The following is a 23,576-nucleotide window of genomic DNA, read 5'->3' as shown; positions in this document are numbered from 1 at the left end:
TGTACAGTTTCCTAAGGAACCCGTCCACGCTTTTGAGAGGAAATGCAGAGGGGGTGGAAGGAGGCTGGGGAAGCTGAAGGCATGTGAGGGAAGTCGGTCCCTGAGTGACAGAGAGAGGGAGGAGGACTGGGAGGAACTTTCTTAAACTTCTGTGCTGTTCTAGAAGGTCCAGCAAGTCACTGAGTCAGAGTCGTGCCAAAGTTTCCCATCGGGGACGCAGTGACTCCCAGCAGTGGCTCTGCTCAGATCAGTGCAGAGCTCGTTCTTCTCCTGAGAGTGGAGCCCAGAACAGGGCTCCAGCACCAGCCGTGGCAGGGACGTCAGAGAACAGCCCCGGGCGCCCAGGGCAGGTGCACTGTGCCCCTTGAAGGTGGAGGGAGGGAGGTGCTGACTCAGAGCCCACACGGTGTGGGTTCTATGCAGAACACACGCTTTTAATTCATTTCTGTGGGTGACATAGAAACAAACATGCAGTCTGTAAACAATGGTGATTCCTACCTTTGCCCCAATTGCTTTTTTCCTTGATTCCGCAGAATGTCCTGGCACGGAGTTGCCTTTCTCATGTGGAATTGTGACGTGTTGAGGATGTGTGATCCCCCCTTTCATTGTTTTCCTCCATGTACAGAGATCCTGAGTAGAGTACAGCTGGCCCTCCTGCCACACTGTTCCTCTCCCCTCCACAGGAAGAGCAGATAATTACCTGAGGCTGACTCTGAGGTGGGATCTGTCCTGTGCACCTCAGAGCCTGCAGAGACCTCAGCTGCAGATTCATGGAGTCAGGTGTTTGTGCCTGTGGGAACCTCGAGCTGGTCTTCTGTCAGCGAATGCTGCTTAGAACTAATTGTGGGGTTCAGAATTAGGAGACCCCTGATCTATCACACCTCAGCTCACTCTGCCACTCACTGTCTTCAGAAATTCAGGAAATAATTCAGTTTACATTTTTGCCACACATTGTTCTCGTTTCATTTAGTTGTGAGTGTGAGGAGCCGAAAGAGCTACCATTGATGGGTGGCAACCTGATGAAGTCCATTTGCTTCACCAGAAGTTAGGAGGCTCCTGAAACTTCCCATAAGCCCCTCTCTCTGCACTTTCTGGTGAAATTTGGTTTTACCTGGAATTTTGGTATGTTGGTTTAGCCTGATTTCCCCATACTCCATGTCTCATCTTCCTGGATGTCTGATCCGGTTTCTTGTCCTTCACTATAACCTGGGGGACATCTGATCACCCTACGTCAACAAGAATCCCAGCAGGTTGCTTTAATCAGGATCCACCTCCCTCCTGACGTTTCTTCTTAGTGATTTTTCCATCCTCTGCTCCTACCCTGCTGCTGGGCTGTAAATCCCCACGTTCCCATTCTGTATTTGGAGTCCTACCCTTCACTGCAGGACCATTTTGTTGGGCTGCTGGGAAATATAACAGCTTTTGGTTTAACTCACAGCTCAAGTATACTCCTGGGCCCCTCCAGAGGCTCTCAGTTTCGCTCCTACCGTCCCTCAGGCTCCTCCTTGGGGTCCTCACTTGGCTATCTCTACCTCTCTGCTGAGCCTGGACATCTATTGAACACGCCTGCTGCCTTCTGATCTGGATTTGTGTAGAGGAGAGGGTTAACTCAGCAGGCAGTGGATTGTTCAAACCCTGAACAACCCTGATTAAAAAACAAACAAAACACAACAACAACAAAACCTGTGTTCATTTATGGCTCTCAGTTACCTCCTGGATGAGAGCACTGAGCCCTTAAGACGTTATGCCTGATACCCATGTCTGCAGATGTCTGCAGCCTTGGGACTTGCAGTATGAGTTTAATCACAGTGATTTATAGTGAATGCCTGCTTTTGTTTTCCTGGGGAGAGCTGTTGTCTGAGTACTGTGGTCAGTTACCCAGGTGCTCCGTACTTTGAGATTCATTCCCAAAACACAGCCCTGAATGAGAAAGTTCAGGATCATTACCCTGGTTTTCAACCCTTCACACATGTCGTCTTACCTCATAGCTGGAGAATTACAAATGTGCAGGAGGGTCCACTGTGGGAAGACACCTAAGAGCTTGTGCCTGGATTTTCCGGGTCTTCACTCCTTGTGCCTTTTTGTTTTTATGTATTTTAAATTGTATCATTTTACTATGATAAACTGTTCCTCTGAATATGACAGTTTTCATGAGTCCTGTGTTTTTACAGAGTTTTGATTGTGAGGGTGGCAGATGCAACCTCTCAATGCAGTTGTATCAGAAGACAGATTTCCTAGACAGATCCTGACTCAGTGACGCATGGCTGAAGCACTGTTGGAAAAAATAAGTATTCAGGTGTGGAATGACAAAATCTGATACCTGGGTGGCAACAGAATTACCTGGTCTGAGACAGCAGCTGAACTGAAGTAGATGGGTGGCAGTAAATGGAATTTAGAAGTGATAAATAAAATTCCCAAAGAACTGGCATAATCAGTGCATAAGAAAACATAAAACGATAAGAAATCACCAAAATACGCAATTACTATCTTTGAGAAGTAAGAGAACATTCAGGAGACGGATTGCAGGGAAAGTGGCATTGCACGCACCTCAGATTTTGGCCGATCTCATTTCTGGCTGACGGGCTCCAGATGACTCCCTAAGGGAGCAGTTACTCTGGGATGACAGACAGAAGCTCCACAAACTCTATCCACCCAGAAGGTGGTTCAGGTGGTGACGTGGGGAGAGTGACCCTAAAACAACAGAAATGAGGGGGGATAGTGAGAAACGGTCTCTGTTTGTGAGCTTTATCTTTAGTTTACTAATATTTTTTGTTAATCTGGACTTGGACAATGACTAATGTAGAAGTGGACTCCGTTTTGAGTCCCTCAGAATGGAGGAGAATGCAGGGGTCAGTGTTGCGCCCAGAGATTACTATAGAGCAACAGTAGATGGTTGAACATGCCCTAAACACAGAGCCTCTTGTTGCTGATGGGACAGCTGCCCTTGTCTACTGGACAACAGCGTCTCCAAAGTGTGTTTGCCCTAAGAATGGAGATTGCCTTTCTCTTTTTAGTAAAACAATAGAACACTCCAAATAAAGAAGTGGTAACACTGTATGTATAAGACATTCTAATTTGGATTCCTGATGATTGTGATACATAGACACTTATCTTTTAAATTGTATAAATTCATGGGTGAAAGTGCAGTTTTGTTATGTGGGTATACTGTTTAGTGATGAAGTCGGGGCTTTGAGGGGAGTCATCATTTGGATAGTGTATATTGTACCCATTAAGTAATTTCTCATCCCACAACCACTGCCACCCTTCCAACCTAATAAATCTCCAATATTTATTATTCCACAGTCTACATTCATGTGTATATATTGTTTAGCGCTCATTTATATATGTGAGAACGTGGTATTCAACTTGATTCTTGTGAGTTATTTAACTCAAGATAGTTTCACCCATGCTACTGCAAAATACATAATTTTGTTGAGTAGTAATTAAATGTATATACATATTCACACACATATATGTAGTGTATTTGTGAGGATGTTTGTATATGTACATATGCATATACAACACAAGTTTTTTTTTCTAATCGTTCATTAATAGACACTTAACTTGGTACCACACATGTGCTACTGTGAATAAGGCAGCAATAAACATAAATGCAGGCATCTATCTAATATAATAATTTATTTTCCTTTGACTCAGTACCCAGTAGTGGGATTGCCAAATCAAATATTAGTTCTATTATCAGTTCTTTGAGAAATGTCCATACTGTTTTCCACATAGCTTTTACTAATTTACACTTTCTTCAACACTGTATAAGCTTGAGAGTCTTTTGAAAAATAAATATCTGTTATTAGCTCACTTTTTAAGGTGGTTGTGGGTTTTTTGTTGTTTTTGTTTCTCGTAGATTCTAAATATTAGCTTTTTGTAAGATGCAGAGTTTAAAAATATTTTCCTTCATTCTGTAGGTCTTCTCTTAACTTTGTTGATTATTTATTTTGCTGTTCAGATGCTTTGCTTCTTATTTGTATTAAGTCAAAATTGTCTATTTTGGTTTAGTTCTGTTTACTTTTGAGGTCTTAGTCATGAATTCTCTGCCTAGGACAATCTCCAGAAAAGCATTTCTTAGAATTTCATCTACGGCTTTCAGACTCTCAGGTCTCCCAGTTAAGTCTTTTATCCATATTGGGCTTATTTTTTGTATACAGTGAGAGAGATGGGTCCCGCTGAATTCTTCTGCAATTAGTTGTTCAGTTTTTCCTGCACAATTTATTGAACAAAGTGACGTTTTTTTCCCAGTGCATGCTTTTAATCCAGTTTGCCAGTCAGTTGGCTGCAAGCATGTGGCTTTATTTCTGGAATGTCTATTCTGTTCCACTCATCTATATGTCTATTTTAACAACAGCACCATGTTGTATTTGTTACAGGACTGTAGTACAATTAGAAGTCAGGCAATGCATTTGTACCACCTTTGTTCTTTTTGATTTGGATTTTTATGACTATCGAGGCTCTTTTAAGTTTTCATATGAATTTTACGTTTTTCTAATTCTATTGAAAACATTTCTCAAAAGAAGATATTCATACAGCCAACAGACACATGAAAAAATGCTCATCATCACTGGCCATCAGAGAAATGCAAATCAAAACCACAATGAGATACCATCTCACACCAGTTAGAATGGCAATCATTAAGAAGTCAGGAAACAACAGGTGTTGGAGAGGATGTGGAGAAATAGGAACACTTTTACACTGTTGGTGGGATTGTAAACTAGTTCAACCATTATGGAAAACAGTATGGCAATTCCTCAAGGATCTAGAACTAGATGTACCATATGACCCAGCCATCCCACTACTGGGTATATACCCAAAGGATTATAAATTAGTCTACTACAAAGACACATGTACACGTATGTTTATTGCGGCACTATTCACAATAGCAAAGACTTGGAATCAACCCAAATGTCCATCTGTGACAGACTGGATTAAGAAAATGTGGCACATATACACCATGGAATACTATGCAGCCATAAAAAAGGATGAGTTTGCGTCCTTTGTAGGGACATGGATGCAGCTGGAAACCATCATTCTTAGCAAACTATCACAAGAAGAGAAAACCAAACACCGCATGTTCTCACTCATAGGTGGGAACTGAACAATGAGATCACTTGGACTCGGGAAGGGGAACATCACGCACTGGGGTCTATCATGGGGAGGGGGGAGGGGGGAGGAGGGAGGGATTGCATTGGGGAGTTATACATGATATAAATGATGAATTGATGGGTGCTGACGAGTTGATGGGTGCAGCACACCAACATGGCATAAGTATACATATGTAACAAACCTGCACGTTATGCACATGTACCCTAGAACTTAAAGTATAATAAAAAAAAAAAAAAAAAAAAAAAAAAAAAGAAAATGATGTTAGTATTTTGATACGAATTACTTGGATGCTGTAACTTGCTCTGGGCAATATGATCATTTTAACCTTTCAATCTATGGCCATTAATTATTTCCATTTATGATAATGGGATGTTTTTCAATATTTTGTGTCATCAAAAATTCGCATTATAAGTGTTTTGTAGTTTTTCTTGTGGAAAGATCTTTCACCACCTTGGTTAAATTAATGCCCAAATATTTTCTTTTTTATGGCCATAGTAAATAGTAGTGTTTTTAATATGGTTCTTTGCTTGATTGCTACTTGTGTATAAAAATACTACTAGCATTTTTATGTTTTTTTTTCCTTCATTCTAAAATTTTACTGAATGAACTTATCAATTCTAGGAGAATTTTGAAAGGATATTAGTTTTCTAAGTACAAAATCATATTATCAGCAAACACAGAACATTTTACTTCCTCTTTTCCAATTTGGGTGCCTTTATTTCTTTCTCTTGCCTAATTTCTCTCACTGGGATTTCAAGTTCTATATTGATTAAGAGTGGTGAAAGTGGGCATTCCTTGACATGATCTGAGTCTTAGGAGGAATACTTTCAACATATTCCTATTCAGTATAATGCTATGTGTGAGTTTGTCATATATGATTTTTATTAATTTGAGGTATGTTTTCCTTCTATTCTAATTTTTGGAGGGTTTTTATCATAAAGAAATGTTAAATGTTATCAGACTTTTTTCCTGCACCCATTGACATGATTATATGGTTTTTTTGTCTTGAATTCTATTCATGTGATGAATCACAGTTATTGCTTTGTGCATGTTAAATAATCATTGCATCCCTGAAATAAAACTTAGTAGATTGTGGCATATTATCTTTTTGATATGTGGTTGCAATCAATTTTCTGTGCCTTTGTGAGGGTTTTTCCATCTATAGTCAGCAGTGATATTGATCTGTAGTATTCTTTTTTTGTGTCCTTGCATGGATGTGGTATCGGGTTGTTGGTGGCTTTGTGGAATGAGTTAGGGAGAAACACCCTCTCCTCAGTGCTTTGAAACAGGTTTAATAGAATTGCTGTTCTTTTTATATACTGGGCAGAATTCAGCTTTTAAATCCATCCATTTTAGGGCATTTTTGTTGAGATTTTCTTTTTAATTACTGCTTCAATATCACTATTTTTTGACCATCTCCTTAGGATTTTTATTTCTTCCTGTTTCAATCTTGGGTGATTTCATGTTTCCAGACATTTATCTGTTTACTCTAAATTAGTTTGTGAGCCTGGAGATGTTCATAGAAGTCTATGTTGATCGTTTATATTTCTGTGGCATCAGTTGTCATGTTTTAGTTTCATTTCTCATTCTGCTTACTTAGATTGCCACTCTACTTTACTTGCCGGATCTAGCTAGTGGTCTGTAAGTTTTATTTGTCGTCTCAAAAACTCAATCATTTATTTTGTTGGTTCTTTGTATTTCCTGGTTCTTCACTTTATTTCGTTCTGCTCTGGTCTTTGTTATTTGTTTTCTTCAGCTGTGTGTTTGGTTTGTTGTTGTTTTTCCAGTTCTTTGATATGTAATGTTAGGTTTTTAATTTGTGATCTTTCTGTCTTTTTGATGTAGGCATTTAACACTATAATCTTCCCCCTTAGCACAGCTTTTGCTGTAATCTGGAGGTTTTGGTATGCTGTTTCTCTCTTTTTAATCATTTCAAACATGTTACAATATCCTTCTTAATTTTGTCATTGACCCAAAGTTTACTCAGTAGCAAGTTGTGGAATTTTCATGTGTGTGTAGTTTTGAGTATTCTTCTAGGGTTTAATTTCTAGCTTTACATTACTGTGGTCTGAGAATATATTTCATTTTCAAGAAGTTATTGAGACTCTTATTTCTGTCATAGTATATAATTTATCTTAGAAAATATTCTGTGCTAATGGGAGTAATGTATATTCTGCAGTTCTTAGGTAGAATGTTCTGTTAATATCTGCTAGGTTCATTTGGTCTAAAGTCCAATTTAAGTCTTATGCTTCTTTGTTGATTTTCTATCTCAGTGATTTGCCTAGTATTGTCAGGTGGGCATTGAAGTCCATCACAATTGTACTGCCATCCACGTTTTTCCTTAGGTCTAATACCATTTGTTTTATGAACATGGGTTTTCTGGTGTAGAGTGCATATAGATTTAGAATTGTTGTTTTTACTCAATCATTTTATCATTACATAATGAGTTTCTTTGTCTTTACTTACTGGTGTTTATTTAAAGTTTGTTTTATATGACATAAGCATAGATACTCTTGCTTGCTTTTGGTGTCCATTTGCATGAAATATCTTTTTCCACCCCTTGAACTTGAATCTATATGTTTTTACCAATTAAGTGAGTTTCCTGTCAGTGGCATAAATTAGGAACCTCTTTTTAATTCATTCCACCAATCTATATTTTTTAAAATGAAGAATTGAACTCATTTATATTCAAACAATACTGATATGTGAGGTTTTGCCACCAATCTGTATTTTTTAAGTGAAGAAGTTAACTCATTTATATTCAAACAATACTGATATGTGAGGTTTTGCTGCTGTTGTCATGTTAATTATTAACTAGCGGCTTTGTGGTCATTATTGTGCAGTAGTGTTAACAGTGAGTTTTATAATTTCGTGTGTTTTATGACGGTATTGTCCTATTGCTTCTATGTTTATGTCTGCCTCGAGTATTTCTTGTAGGTCCAGTCTAGTGTACATAAATGTCCTTAGCATTTGCTTACCTTAGAAATACTTTATTTATCCTTCATTTATGAAACAGTTTAGCAGGATACAAAATTAATTATTGACATATACTTTTTTCTTTTTCCTTTAAGAAGTCTAAAATTGGGAGTCCAATCACTTCTATCTTATAAGTTTATGCTGAGAAGTACACTGTTGGTACAATAGAATTTCTTATAGATTGTTGAACACTTTTCTATTGTGAATTTTAGAATTTTTTTTCTTCCCATTTACTTTAGATAGTCTGAGGACTGTAGATCTTGGTAATGTCTGTCTTCCAGTGTCTTGTCGTGGAGTTTTCTGTGCCTCTTTTATCTGCATGTACAAATCTGTAGCAAGACTAGAGATATTTTCTTCAATTATTTCATCAAATTGTTCTTCTAAGCCTTTTTACTAGTTTTCTCCCCCAGGGATATCCATGGTTCATTGGTTCAGTTGTTTTACATAATCCTATACTTCCCAATGAGTTCGTTCGTTTTTTTTTCTTATTTTTATCGTACTGGGTTAATTTGAAATATCTGTCTCTTAGGTTGGATGTTCTTTCTTCTTTTTAGTGTATTTTATTGTTAAATTTTAAACCGTATTTTGTAATTAATTCAATCAAGTTTTTATTCCCTGAAGATTATTTTTTAAAAATAAATCTCTTAGGTCAATCTTGAGTTGTTCTGATTTATTCGTGTTGGTTCTCAATTTTCTTTTGGATTTAATTGAGTTTCTTTAAAATCAACATTTTGAATTATTTATCTGACATTATAAACATATGTTGTTTAGATTCTATGGCTGGAGAGCTAAGGTGATATGTGAGGTGTTGTAACTGTATTTTTTCATACTCCTAGAATTGCTTGTCTGTCTGTTTTTCATTGGCTAAACTATCTCTTCTTATTATTTCTGAATTTGTTTTGATTTTGATGAAAACTCCATTCTGCTGAGTATGTGAATATAATGCATATTGTGTGGGTCTTTTGATTTGGTTCTTGGTTTACTTAGTGACAAAGACTCTGTAAGAGTTCCTTGTCTATAGATGACCATTATTTAATGGCTTTCAGAAATGATGGCTGTAGTAACAATGTTCTGGGCCCACAAGCAGGCTCATTAGCTCCTGCAGGTCCTAGATATCGGAGGCCTCAGAAACTATTTCTCATTTGGGATGCATTTGTTTCAGCAGATATTGTACTGGCTTGTTAAATTCACCCTTTACATTAGTAGATGGCCTTACAGGTTTGAGCCGACTGTGGCGGAAGCAGCTGAGTGCATGCTTGATATCTGTGCACAGGGAGAAGCTCTCCGTTGCCTTAGGCAATGGACTGGTCTATGAAATGCACAGTGACCTGAGTTCTCTGTTCAGCCCTTGAGAGGGGGACAAAGCTGGGCAGAGATGAACCTCTGAGCCTGACAAGAAAAAGCACCAGCCTTGATGGGAATAACCAGGTGAGGAGCATATACCCTGTATGGTTTCTTCTGTTATTAATAGCTTTAGCATGGTGGCTTTTTCGAATTCTAGTTGCAGTAGTAGCATAGTGGGTGTGTTAGTTACCCTATGGTCTTTTCCGGAGCTGGAATTACAGAAATATTGAGAATCTAATCTCATTTTCAAGTGCTGTACACCTGTCTCAGTGACTTTGTATTAGGTCATGCAGTTCAAACACGAGGCCAGGAGGTGGTGCTCGCAGATAAGAGCCGACTAAGGTGGCAGCAGCATGGTTTATGCTTTAATCATGGTTAAAGTGGGAATATTTGTCATGTTCCAGATATTAGAGAACATACTTTTAGTTTTTTTCTTATTCAATATGATATCAGAGGAAAGTCTCTGGAATACAACTTTTTTTTTTTTTTTTTTTTTTTGGAATCTCGCTCTGTTGGCAGGCTGGAGTAAAGTGGCACCATCTCGACTCACTGCAAGCTCCACCTCCCAGGTTCAACTGATTCTCCTGCCTCAGCCTCCCGAGTAGCTGGGATTCTAGGTGCCGCCACCACGCCCGGCTAGTGTTTGTAGTTTTAACAGAGACGGGGTTTCACTATGTTGGCCAGGCTGGTCTTGAACTCCTGACCTCGTGATCCGCCCATCTCGGCCTCCCAAAGTGCTGGGATTACAGGCGTGAGCCACCGTGCCCGGCCAAATATAAGTTTTCTTATGTCGAAATGTGTTCCTTTTATACCCAGTTTGTAAAGATTTCTTTTTTTTTCATGAAAGAATGTTGAGTTTCATCAAATGCTTTTTCAGTATCAATTGAAAAAATATATATTTGGATTAAAGATCTAAATGTAAAACCTAAGACTATAAAATCTCTGGATAATAACCTAGGAAATACAATTCAGGACATTAGAACAGGTAAAGACTTTATGAGGAAAATGCTAGAAACAGTTGCAACAAAATCAAAAAGTGACAAATGGGACCTAAGTAAACTAAAGAGCTTCTGCATAGCAAGATATACTATCAACAGAGTAAACAAGCAGGCAATCCACAGATTGAGAAAAAATATTTGCAACCTCTACATCTGACAGAAGTCTAACGTTTAGAATCTAGATGGAACTTAAACAAACATACAAGAAAAAAATGACAAAGGACGTGAAAAGACACTTAAGAAAAAAAAGACCTTCATGTGGCCAACAAGCACAGAAAAACGTGCTGAATATCACTATCATTAGAGAAATACATATCAAAACCACAATGAGGTACCATCTCACACCAGTCAGAATGGCTAATCTTAAAAAAAAAATAACAGATGCTGCTAAAGTTGCAGGAAAAAAGGGAACACTTACACACTTCTGGTGGAAATATTAATTAGTTCAAACATTGTAGAAAGCAGTGTGGTGATCCCTTAAATAACCTAAAACAGAACTTTCATTTGACCCAACAATCTCCCAACTGGACATATACCAAAAGGAATATAAACATGAAGGTTCATTGCAGCACTATTCACAATAGCATAGACATGAATTTACCTAAATTCCACTGGCAGAATGGATAGAGACAAATGTGGTACATATAACCATGGAACACTATGCAGCTAAGAAAAGAATGAAATTATCTCCTTTGTAGGAACATGATGGAACTGGAGCTCATTACTCTCAGCAAACTAAATCAGGAACAGAAAACTATATAATCTCACTTATTTGTGGGAGATAAATAATGAGAATTATTCTCTCAGGGTCTGACGCTTCCTTATTCAAAAAATCATTCTAAAATAAGTGTTCAACAAGTTGCTGATATGCCTTTAAATAGCCTATTTCATCTGGACCACTTATGTCACTCAATAAAGCAATGAGAACTATATTTAAAAGTGGAATTCTAGGATAATAAATATCTTAACAGTGAGACTATGAAGGATACAGATGGCTTTACTAATTCAATTGGTACATAACTGTGGGAGACACTATATTCCCATCAATAAGATATTCAGAATTCAGAGCTAAGTAATGTTTCCTACATTGTGTGTGTGACTTGGCACTAGTGGATTTGAGAGTGTGACAGGTGCACAGATCAAGTGGATCAAAATCAATCAATATGGAAATACGACAATCTATGGATATAAACTAAAACTTATGTAAATACTTTATTGTGATAGTTTGCTAAGAATGATGGTTTCCAGCTGCATCCATGTCCCTACAAAGGACGCAAACTCATCCTTTTTTATGGCTGCATAGTATTCCATGGTGTATATGTGCCACATTTTCTTAATCCAGTCTGTCACAGATGGACATTTGGGTTGATTCCAAGTCTTTGCTATTGTGAATAGTGCCGCAATAAACATACGTGTACATGTGTCTTTGTAGTAGACTAATTTATAATCCTTTGGGTATATACCCAGTAGTGGGATGGCTGGGTCATATGGTACATCTAGTTCTAGATCCTTGAGGAATTGCCATACTCTTTTCCATAATGGTTGAACTAGTTTACAATCCCACCAACAGTGTAAAAGTGTTCCTATTTCTCCACATCCTCTCCAACACCTGTTGTTTCCTGACTTCTTAATGATTGCCATTCTAACTGGTGTGAGATGGTATCTGATTGTGGTTTTGATTTGCATTTCTCTGATGGCCAGTGATGATGAGCATTTTTTCATGTGTCTGTTGGCTGTATGAATATCTTCTTTTGAGAAATGTCTGTTCATATCCTTTCCCCACTTTTTGATGGGGTTGTTTGTTTTTTTCTCGTATATTTGTTTGAGTTCTTGTAGATTCTGGATATTAGCCCTTTGTCAGATGAGTAGGTTGCAAAAATTTTCTCCCATTCTGTAGGTTGCCTGTTCACTCTGATGGTAGTTTCTTTTGCTGTGCAAAAGCTCTTAAGTTTAATTAGATCCCATTTGTCAATTTTGGCTTTTGCTGCTGTTGCTTTTGGTGTTTTAGACATGAAGTCCTTGCCCATGCCTATGTCGTGAATGGTACTACCTAGATTTTCTTCTAGGGTTTTTATGGTATTAGGTCTAACATTTAAGTCTCTAATCCATCTTGAATTCTATTTAATGGAGTATGAAATAAAAGCCAAACTTATTCAAAACACAAATTACTTGGTAATTATTTTGGGGTGTATGAATTTATCAAGAAATTCACATTCCTTTTCTTATTTCAACCCCTGATTACTACTGTCAGTGGGAGGGAAAACTCAGAACCAATCATCACAGGGCAAATGTGCAAAGCAAGAGTCTTCCCATTGAAAGGGCTGGGAGCTGAGGAGTCTCAGTCAGGTGCTGGGGATTCTGTCTTGGAAGTGCCCGGCAGATCTCAGAACTGTCCATGGGGCCTGCTGGACCCTCATGTGGGATAACTAGTGGCCACTTATTCAGAGTTACCAGTGAGCTCTGACTGTTCTAATGGGACCGGGATGGAGTCACGGTCCCTCCTCAATGTCAGAGAGAATAATGGTCCCAGAAACAATCCAGGTAATCCCTATGCCAATAAAATGTGGGTTCACTGTGAGGAGCAAATCCTGGGATTGGGCTTGTTCTTCAGTGGGAAGAGTGCTGCCCACTGAAAGCTTAGAAATGGGGCAGGGGATGAATTTCCTAAAGCAGGATTAGGGCTTGGTCTCTCAGTATCCCACTCTTGTATGGCCGATGTGGCATCTATGTCCTCTTTCTCGTCCTAGATGAGACTTTGAGCTTTAAAATACCCTGCCTCATGAATATGCAAAACATCCGAGCTCCTCTGATGTAAACATAAGTATGTCGGTGCCCTGAGAACATCACCCAACAACCACATCCATCATCTAAGGATGCCCCTGGGAGCACAGCTTATCACCATGGACTGGACCTGGAGGATCCTATTCTTGGTGGCAGCAGCTACAGGTAAGGGGTTTTCTAGTCCCATAGCTGAGGAGTGGACCTAGTTCAGTCAAAGAGAATTTTGTTCACTCCTGTGTCCTCTCCATAGGTGCCCAGTCCCAGGTCCAGCTGGTGCAGTCTGGGGCTGAGGTGAGGAAGCCTGGAGACTCAGTAAAGGTCTCCTGCAAGGCTTCTGGATACACCTTCACCAACCACAACGTGGACTGGGTGCGACAGGCCCCTGGACAAGGGCTTGTGTGGATAGGAGGGATCAACACTAATACTGGTGGCACAAGCTGTGCACAGACTTTCCAGGGCAGAGTCACCATGACGAGGGACACGTCCACAAGCACAGCCTTCATGGAGCTGAGCTGCCTGAGATCTGAGGACACAGCCGTGTATTACTGTGCAAGAGACACAGTGTGAACACCGACATCCTGAGAGGGTCAGAAACTCCAGGGAGGAAGCAGATGTGCTGGGCTGAAGAGAAGACAGGGGTTATTAGATTGAAGACTTTCTTAGAAAGAGAGGTCAAGTCATTGAAGAAAAAGAACAATAAAATTTGTATGCACTCCTAATTATTTGGGAAATTTTTCATACGACATTTATTTTGTAGGCAAAATTCAGGGAGTGGAGAATAAATCAAATTAATAAAACTGATATAAGAGTTCCTCTGAAGATATTAGTGTGAACAACAGTTTTTGAATTGGTGTTGTAAATATTTTAAGTGCGGCTGCTAGATCACATTTTAAGTCTACTTTTATCTTCATTATATGAAGTATCAAAATATTTTAACATTTTTTCATTGTGTGCTGTGATGATTTTAAGTTTATGTTAGAAATACATGAGAGATCATGTTCTTCCACATCCTCATTGCCATTTGGCATTATGAGAATAGTGGATTTTAACCATTCTAATAGATGAGTAGTGGTATCTCATTCTTGTTTAAATACACATGTCCCTGATTGAAAATTTATATTTAATTATTTTTAAATAATTTGGATGAAGTGTCTGTTCTGATATTTGGCTCATTTTGTTACATTGTTTTCTTTTGATCAGTTGTAAGTTTCCTTACACACTCATAATAAAAGTCATTTACCAAGGTAACAAAAAGTCGTTTAATAAATATATGACCTGCAAGTGTATTCTCCAAGTCTGTATTGTCTTTCTGCTCCTTTATCAATGCTTCTGGCAGAAAGATATTTATATAAATACATACGTGTGTGTGTGTGTGTGTGTGTAAACTTGTGGCAAATAATTTTCGTTTTTCATAGATCATGTTTTTGGCATTATATCTAAAAACTCATTATGAAACTCACTAACATAATTTTTTCCTTGTCTCTAATCTCAGGACACAATCACAGCATCAGTGTTTAAATTTCACCTACTTGGCAGGAGGATAATTAACTTAAGATACTTGAAATTCTTATGCATGGGAGGTGTATTTTTTCCAATTTTCTTTATTTAATAAAATATTAATATTAGTATTAGTTCATGGATGTTTACTTTATACTCTGGAAAATACACAATGCTACATTATTCCTTGTATTTCTCAAATCTCCACTGCTTTTTTAAGTGCTGTGAGCTCTTTTATTTTGGATTCGGTTTCCTTGGAGCACACCGTATCCTGTTGTTTTTGAGCAATTCTCTATTTCCTGTTATTACAAAAAATTCTAAGCTTATTTTCTCTATTATCTTTTGATACATAGTCAGTTCTTTCTGCAAGGATTACTGGGTTCCTAGTACTAAATAATTATGTTAAAATACATAATTGAGGTATTGGCTGTGTGTGTTGTTAATGTTTTATCAGTGTTTCTAGGATCTCTAAGCCAACAGACCTAGCAAATGTGCACAGGTATATTAACCCATCTTACAGACATATCTAAATGATTTCAGTACCTAATATTCTGTTCCTTTATTACATCAAACCTCAGAAAACACTGGTGCTGCACTCTACTCTGACACCATGTGGATTTTTCTAGCCTTCCTTCCTTGACTGTCTATGACCACCAACTGCAAAGGCAGGAACCCTTAAAACCATATGCCATACATTGCATTCTTTATACATTTCATTATGCATGCACAGTGCCATCAGAATTGTTAAATAGTACCACTTGAAGAAGAATGTTTATCTACTAGGATACAGTGTTTAAGTTCAGTTTCTTTATATTTTACTCTTACAGAATCCCCTCATTTCCAAAGTTATTTAGGTGAGAGACTTTATGTGCCACCGGCTTCAATGAGGTTATTTCAAATATGCTGTATAATTGTTATTTGGCAGCCTGTAAAAGACAGAAGTGTAGATCATGGAAATATATGAGGATTTTCTACAAATATATAGAGAGAGTATAAATTAGGAGAAGCAGGCACTGTTTACCAACAGAGAAAATTTCTTTATTATATGCATTAGTGGACACGTGACACAATTTGTCAAACCTCATAATTTTATGATACAAAATGTTAAACTAAATATATGCAACTTACAAAATTGTTCCACACCTCATGAACCCCAAGATAAAATGCAGATTCTATAAAAATATCTCGGCCGGGCGTGGTGGCTCGTGCCTGTAATCCAAGCACTTTAAGAGGCTGAGGTGGGTGAAACACTTGAGTCTAGGAGTTCGAGAGCACCTGGGCAACATGGTGAATCCCCGTCTCTACTAAAAGTACAAAAAATTAGCAGAGGCATGAGAGGATCCCTGAGGGAAATCCTCTGAGGAGGCTGAGGCTCAGGAATCACTTTAACTCAAAAGGCAGAGTTTGCAGTGAGCTGAGATCATGCCACTGCACTCCAGCCTGGGCTACAGAACGAGACTCTGTTTCAAAAAGTAAAAAGACAAAATCTAATGACTTTATACAATGTGGGCATAAGACTCAGGCAACATGGAATGAAGTAACTTTCCCCTTCGGCATATAGGATATATCCACTCACAAGAGACTTTCCTTTGATCAGATTCATGTGGAACCAAGATTCCTTCCTGAGAAGCAAATAATCCAGAGGGTTCTTATCTACCCTTGACTGAGAAAGATTTCCCTCTAACTCCAGTTCAGTATAGAAACACACTGCCTCTCAGTGGGCATTCACCATCAGACAATACACACACCTGTCCCCACGTGAACCTTTCCCTCAGACAAACACATACATCACCATGTTGACTCTTCCCTCAGACAAGCACACCTGTCCTCACGTGAAATCTTCCCTCAGATAAGTACACATGTCCCCGCCTTGACTTTTCTCTCAGACAAGCACGTATGTCTGATATGCCTGACACTGATGAGTTGTGTGGCAAAATGAGCTCAGGATAGAGGTAATTATAGACTCCAACTCTGACAATTGTAGATGTGCATTTTTTAAAATTCTAACTGAAGACTTTGCAGTGTTGTCAAGGACAGTGGTTTGTAGCTCTAAATGCACAGACTACAGGTAGTTGTCTGTTTCCTCTGGGAAAGATTTATTTTCCTTTGTTTAATGTATTTACATGTTAATAAACATTGATATTGTAAAGGTACCCAAACAGAGTCCACCTTAGAGAAAAAGAAACATGATGGGCAAATTAAGTCTGAATATCCAGTCCCAGGAATCCTTTGGCCCTGCCCTCCCTGGAATCCAGAGGCAGAGATGAGAAGATCCCTGCTGAGCAGTACAAACAATGAGAAAGACATGGAAATGAGGCCCCTCCACTGCTAATGAAAAGCAGCTCACCCCATGTCCCTGCAGGTCCTGGTGAAAAGTCATCCCAAATTCGTGCCCTTCCTCAACGTCCACACCATGGAGTCAGGGCTGATCTGGACTTCCCTTCTCATCACTCTCAACATCCAGGTTCCCTGTGGTGTAGGCTCAGTGGTGGCTGCTCCACATGAAGCTATTCTCATTCTCTTCCTTCTGTGTTTGCAGAAGTCTGTGTGAAGTTGTCTAAAGAAGGCAGGAGGAGAAATGCTACAGCCCTGGGGTTCTCAGATTTTTCTCCAAAGCCTCTGGATTCACTTTCATAGAAAACAGCATAAGTTTTGTCCAGCAGGCTTCATGACAGGCTTCATGGTGTGGTGGTAACAAAGTAATTCGAGTGGAAGTTCTCCCTGGTACCCTGCTTGAGTAAAAAGAAGATTAGCAGTCCTTAAAGACACTCTTTCCAGAAGATTCTCCCTTAAGATGACCAACCTGAGAGCCAAGGACAAGGACGCATATTACTGTGAGCAAGGCAGGGTCAAACGGTGTGAGCCCAGACACAAACCTCCATGTAGGGAGGTGGGAGGAAATTGCATTGTAAATGCAGCTGAGAACCACCAGGGGGTGCTTGGGGCACCATGGGGCACTCAAGACACCAGGGGGTGTTCAGAACCGCCAGGAGGCACTTAGAATTACCAAGGGGCACTGAGGACACCATGGGAGCTCAGAACACCAGGGGGCACTCAGGACATGACAAGGTGCCTAGGACAACATGGGGGGCTAAGAACCACCAGGGGGTGCTCAGAACCACCAGGAGGCACACAGGAAACCAGAGGGTTCTCAGAATTCAGGGGGTGCTCAGGACAGCAGAGGATGCTCAGAACACCAGGGGCGCTCAGAGTAGAAGGTGGTGCTCAGATCACCAAGGGGGAGCTCAAGACACCAGGGACCACTGAGGACATCAGGGTGTGCTCAAGACACCAGGGGGTCTCAGAATACAAGGAGTGCTCAGATCACCAGGAGGCGCTCAGGAAATCAGGGGGAACTCAGAACACCAGGGGGCGCTCAGGACAATAGGGAGTGCTCAGAACCACCAGGGGGCGCTGAGGAAACCCTGGGGCACCCAGGACACCAGGGGGCGCTCAGAACCACCAGGGGGCGCTCAGGACAATAGGGAGTGCTCAGAACCACCAGGGGGTGCTGAGGAAACCATGGGGCACTCAGCACACCAAGGTGCGCTCAGAACCACCACAGGGGTCTCAGGACAGCAGGGGTCTGCTCAGATGACAGGGGGCACTCAGGACACCAGGGGGCGCTCAGAACCACCAAGGGGTGCTCAGGATACCAGAGGGCACTCAGGACACCAGGGGCTGCTCAGGACAATAGGGAGTGCTCAGAACCACCAGGGGGCGCTGAGGAAACCCTGGGGCACCCAGGACACCAGGGGGCGCTCAGAACCACCAGGGGGCGCTCAGGACAATAGGGAGTGCTCAGAACTGCCAGGGGGTGCTGAGGAAACCATGGGGCACTCAGCACACCAAGGTGCGCTCAGAACCACCACAGGGGTCTCAGGACAGCAGGGGTCTGCTCAGATGACAGGGGGCACTCAGGACACCAGGGGGCGCTCAGAACCACCAAGGGGTGCTCAGGATACCAGAGGGCACTCAGGACACCAGGGGCTGCTCAGGACAATAGGGAGTGCTCAGAACCACCAGGGGGCGCTGAGGAAACCCTGGGGCACTCAGGACACCAGGGGGCGCTCAGAACCACCAGGGGGCGCTCAGGACAATGGGGAGTGCTCAGAACCACCAGGGGGTGCTGAGGAACCCTGGGGCACTCAGGACACCAGGGGGCGCTCAGAACCACCAGGGGGCGCTCAGGACAATGGGGAGTGCTCAGAACCACCAGGGGGCGCTGAGGAAACCCTGGGGCACTCAGGACACCAGGGGGCGCTCAGAACCACCAGGGGGCGCTCAGGACAATAGGGAGTGCTCAGAACCACCAGGGGGCGCTGAGGAAACCCTGGGGCACTCAGGACACCAGGGGGCGCTCAGAACCACCAGGGGGTGCTGAGGAAACCATGGGGCACTCAGGACACCAGGAGGCGCTCAGCACACCAGGGGGTGCTCAGAATCACCACAGGGGTCTCAGGACAGCAGGGGTCTGCTCAGATGACAGGGGGCACTCAGGACACCAGGGGGCGCTCAGCACACCAGGGGCTGCTCAGGACAATAGGGAGTGCTCAGAACCACCAGGGGGCGCTGACTAAACCCTGGGGCACTCAGGACACCAGGGGGCGCTCAGAACCACCAGGGGGTGCTGAGGAAACCCTGGGGCACTCAGGACACCAGGGGGCGCTCAGAACCACCAGGGGGCGCTCAGGACAATAGGGAGTGCTCAGAATCACCAGGGAGCTCAGAACTACCCAGGACTGTTGTGGGGAGCTCAGGACAGCAAGGGGCCTGCTCAGATCAGCAGGGGGAACTCAGGACACCAGGGGGCACTCAGAACCACCGGGGGTGCTCAGGACAATAGGGAGTGCTCAGAACCACCAGGGAGCACTCAGTACAGCAGGGGGCACTCAGACACAAGGGCTCCCTTAGGAGGCAGCTCCACATTAGGTCGCTGGGGAGGGTGGGGTTTCATGTTTGAACTTGCTATTTTTTGACCTTGTAAAGAAAAGGTCTACCCCAGGATCTCTTAACACTTCTTCCTTGTAACTCATGTTTTGTCTTGTTTTGTTTTACTTTTTGGTTTTGGTCACCTACAAAAACTTAACCTTAGAACAGAGATTCAATTCAATTTATAATCCTACATATTATCACAGTAATACTAGCGATGACTGATCAGTATAATTTTAATAATAAGGATTGTGTATCCTCAATCCAAACTGTATTTTTATGCAAAGGTTTTTGTTTTCTTAGTTGTGTCAGCCACACAACTATAAATGCTTTTCTATCAATAACTCAGCATATGCATGGTGTTGACTTTCTTTTACTTTCCTCAGCTGCTTGTGGAGCTGAAACACCACTTTAAGACTGGTTTTATCTCTTTTGGTTGTTCCTGGTGATCTGCTCCTCAGACTATTCACCCTCCTTCTCTTCTTCTGTCAAAGCCTTTTATTTTCTTCAGTCTTTGTGTAAGGAAGTAGTAAGTGCCTTTCCTTTATCTCTTCTATGTCTGGGGTATCAGTTCGCTTCTGATGGTCAGTGCAACCAATCATGTTTACAATGTTAATAGTTCTTTTTAGAAGATACTTATTCAACTTCAGTCTCTCTTCCTTCCTCACTGTTTTCTAGGGTCCTGCAGACATCACCCATATCCCACTTTGTTTTAATCTGTTTCTGTTGACCCCAACAGTACCCATAGAACACACGTTTAAGTAGATTTGACTCCTGAAAATAGTGGAGGAGGATTCAATAATTCAGCAGTGCCTCCTGTTCTTCTCTTCAAGTAAACACAAAAGGACAGCAGTGGGGAAATTGGGAATTTTCCCAAATTCTGTGGAAACAGCCAACAAGCACTAGGAGCTTCACATTCTAACACCATTAGCACATAAATCCTCAAGCAACTTATTAAAATTTCCAGGTTAGTCTTTTTCTATCAGAAATGCCATCCAGTGGCAACAACCCATAATATATGGGTCTGGGTTAAAGATGAAAGTGTGACAATGTGCAGACTCTGTCTGAGGAGGAGAACATAAGGAAACTGAAAGTCAGTGGCAGAGAATAAGACAAGGACAGTGGGGAAATTTGAAGCCTCTGACATACGTTTTTTGAACAAAAGGTCTTGGCAAATCTATTGACCTTAGATTCTTTTATCATGGGGCATTTTCAGGGTTCCTAGCTGAGAAAAAAAATGCATAAAACAAAGTGGGATGGGGTGATGTCTGCAGGACCCTAGAAAACAGTGAGGAAGGAAGAGAGACTGAAGTTGAATAAGTATCTTCTAAAAAGAACTATTAACATTGTAAACATGATTGCATGCACTTCCCAAGTCTCCACCTGTGTTCTGTTTGCCTCAGATTTCTAAGAGAAAAAAGCCATAAACCTAGGCCTTGTGTCTGTGTAGGAGGCTCATTTTATAGGCTAGAAATTAGAAGGAAAGGAAAATATGTGTTATTGGTACAGTAGATACAAAGTTGGCTTTATTCTGAATGTATCTGCACCCGCGGATATTCTCAGATGCAACATTCAACTGCAAGAGCCCAACGAAGAAACAAGGCACTCCCCAAATCCTACAAGTTTTTGTATTCACTGTGTGTCCACTGACTCAGCAAATGTGAAACTTCATAGAAGGGCTCCCTTCTGTGTCATAGAATCTTTGCTTCGGGTCTCCCTGTAGAGTTCAATAGGTTTGTTAAGGCTAACCTTAAAAGACATGCTGTCAGCAGTATATGGTGTCACTGAAGGAGTGACACACCAGGACACAGACACTTTTGGTGGGCTGGAGACTGTGGGGGAAAATGTCTGTGAGCCACCACGGCAACCTCACTGCAAGGCAAGGGCTTGGCCGGAGGGGGCACTCGGGAGCCGCCAAGGACAGGTTCCAGCCCCAGAGCAGGGGCACAGGAAGTTGGAGAGAAGGCTCAGGCCCTGGGTCTTCCTTTGTCAGAAAAAAAAATCTAAAATAACTCTTCAATAGGTCACTGACATGCCTTTAAATGTCCTGCTACATCCAAAACATTCATATAACTTAAGGAAATGAGAACTATTTTTAAAGTGGGTTTCTAGGACTATACTATCATAATAGTGAGAATATAAAGGAAGGGCATGTTATTACTAATTCAAAGGGTACAGACTAGTTGAAGAAACTATATTCCAATGAATAAGAAATTCATAGGAATTTCAGACTTCAGTTTTAAGTAATGTTGCCTGTGTTGTGTGAGTGACAGGGCAGTGATGGATCTGAGAATGTGGCAGATGCACAGACCTAGTGAGTCAGAAATCAATATATAAAGATGAGGATCTGTGGATATGAACTGGAAATATTTAAATACTTCATGAAAATCTAATAAATAGAGTTCAAAAAAAGTAAGCCAAAATTATGGAAAACACAAATTAGAGAGTTCATAAAGAACTTCAAACTCCTGTTACATCTTCTGATTCCCATGGTCCACAAAATGAGAAAATCAGCTCTAATTATGCATCACAGGGCCAATCTGTAAATCAAGAGTATTTCTCTTGAAGAGCCTGGGGGATCAGACACCAGGCAGGTGCTGGAGACACTGTTTCCAGAGCACACAGTGGATCTCAGGGCCTGCTGGACACTCATGTGGGACATCAGCAGTAACTTTCTGAGAGTCACCAGTGAGCTGTGCTGGTACCTGACGGGTCCAGGAAAAGACCAAGGCACCTTCTCAGTGTCATGGAGAATGATGGTCCCAGAAATGATCCAGGTGGTCTCTATGCTAATCAAATGCAGGTTCGCAATGAGGAGCCTGTTCTATATGGGCTTATTCTTCAGTGAAAGGACCTCTGTCCACAAATGTTTGTAAATGGAGCAGGGGGTGCATTTCCTCCAGCAGAATTAGGGCTTGGACCATCAGCATCTCACTCTTGTGTGGCTGATGTGTCACTTATCTTCCCTTTCTTATCATGGATCAGGCTTTGAGCTATGAAATGCTCTGTCTTATGAATATGCAAATATGCTGATATCCACTGCGGTAAATATGTTCTGTGCTCTAAGAACATCACCCAACAACTACATCCAACCTCAAGAGAAGCCCCTGAGAGCACAGCTTCTCACCATGGACTTGACTTGGAAGGTCCTCCTCTTGGTGGCAGCAGCCACAGGTAAGGGGCTCCCAGGTCCCATTCTTGAGAAGGGAATTGAGTCCAGTCAAGGGGACGTTCATCCACTCCTGTCTCCTCTCCACAGGTGCCCACTCCCAGGTGCAGCTGGTGCAGTCTGGGGCTGAGATTAAGCAGCCTGGAGCCTCAGTGAAGGTCTCCTGCAAGGCTTCTGGATATACCTTCACTAGCTACTACATGCACTGGGTGAGACAGGCCCCTGGACAAGGCCTTGAGTGGATAGGACTGATCTCCCCTTACAATGGTAACACAGGCTACGCACAGAACTTCCAGGGCAGAGTCACCATGACCACAGACACGTCCACGAGCACAGGCTACATGGAGCTGAGCAGCCTGAGATCTGAGGACACAGCCGTGTATTACTGTACGAGAGACACAGTGTGAAAACCCACATCCTGAGAGTGTCAGAAACTCCAGGAAGGAGGCAGCTGTGCTGGCATGGAGGAGGCGACAAAGATTATTAGATTGAAGACTTTCTTAGAAAATGACATTAAGACATTAAAGAAAATGACCAATATCAATGTGTATTTGAGAAATTTCGGTTATTTGAGGTATTTATCATACAAAATTTATTCTGTAAGTAAATTTCAGGGATTGGAGAATGAATGAAATTAACAAATCTGATACAGAACTTCCTCTGAATCAATCTTTGCAAACATCAATTTCTGAATCAACATTGGAAATATTTTGAAACACAAACGCCAAGTTCACATTTTAACTCTTTTATCTCTAGTTAAGAAA

General features: G+C 41.4%; 2 gene segments (V, D, J or C); both read left to right on the top strand.

Annotated features, from left to right (window-relative positions):
• The first annotated feature begins 9,224 nt into the window (after positions 1–9,224).
• On the top strand, positions 9,225–13,945 carry LOC104668356. The segment is given in 3 exon segments: positions 9,225–9,519; positions 13,181–13,379; positions 13,465–13,945. Coding segments are annotated over 2 exon segments (390 nt in total).
• Positions 13,946–22,720: 8,775 nt separating this feature from the next.
• Positions 22,721–23,234, top strand: LOC104668347. The segment is given in 2 exon segments: positions 22,721–22,817; positions 22,903–23,234. Coding segments are annotated over 2 exon segments (363 nt in total).
• The last annotated feature ends 342 nt before the right edge of the window (positions 23,235–23,576 follow it).

Source organism: Rhinopithecus roxellana, chromosome 5 (assembly GCF_007565055.1).
Source record: "Rhinopithecus roxellana isolate Shanxi Qingling chromosome 5, ASM756505v1, whole genome shotgun sequence".
NCBI lineage: Eukaryota > Metazoa > Chordata > Mammalia > Primates > Cercopithecidae > Rhinopithecus > Rhinopithecus roxellana.
Note: the sequence above shows the minus strand (reverse complement) of the source record. Positions and strands in the feature narration are given on the sequence as shown.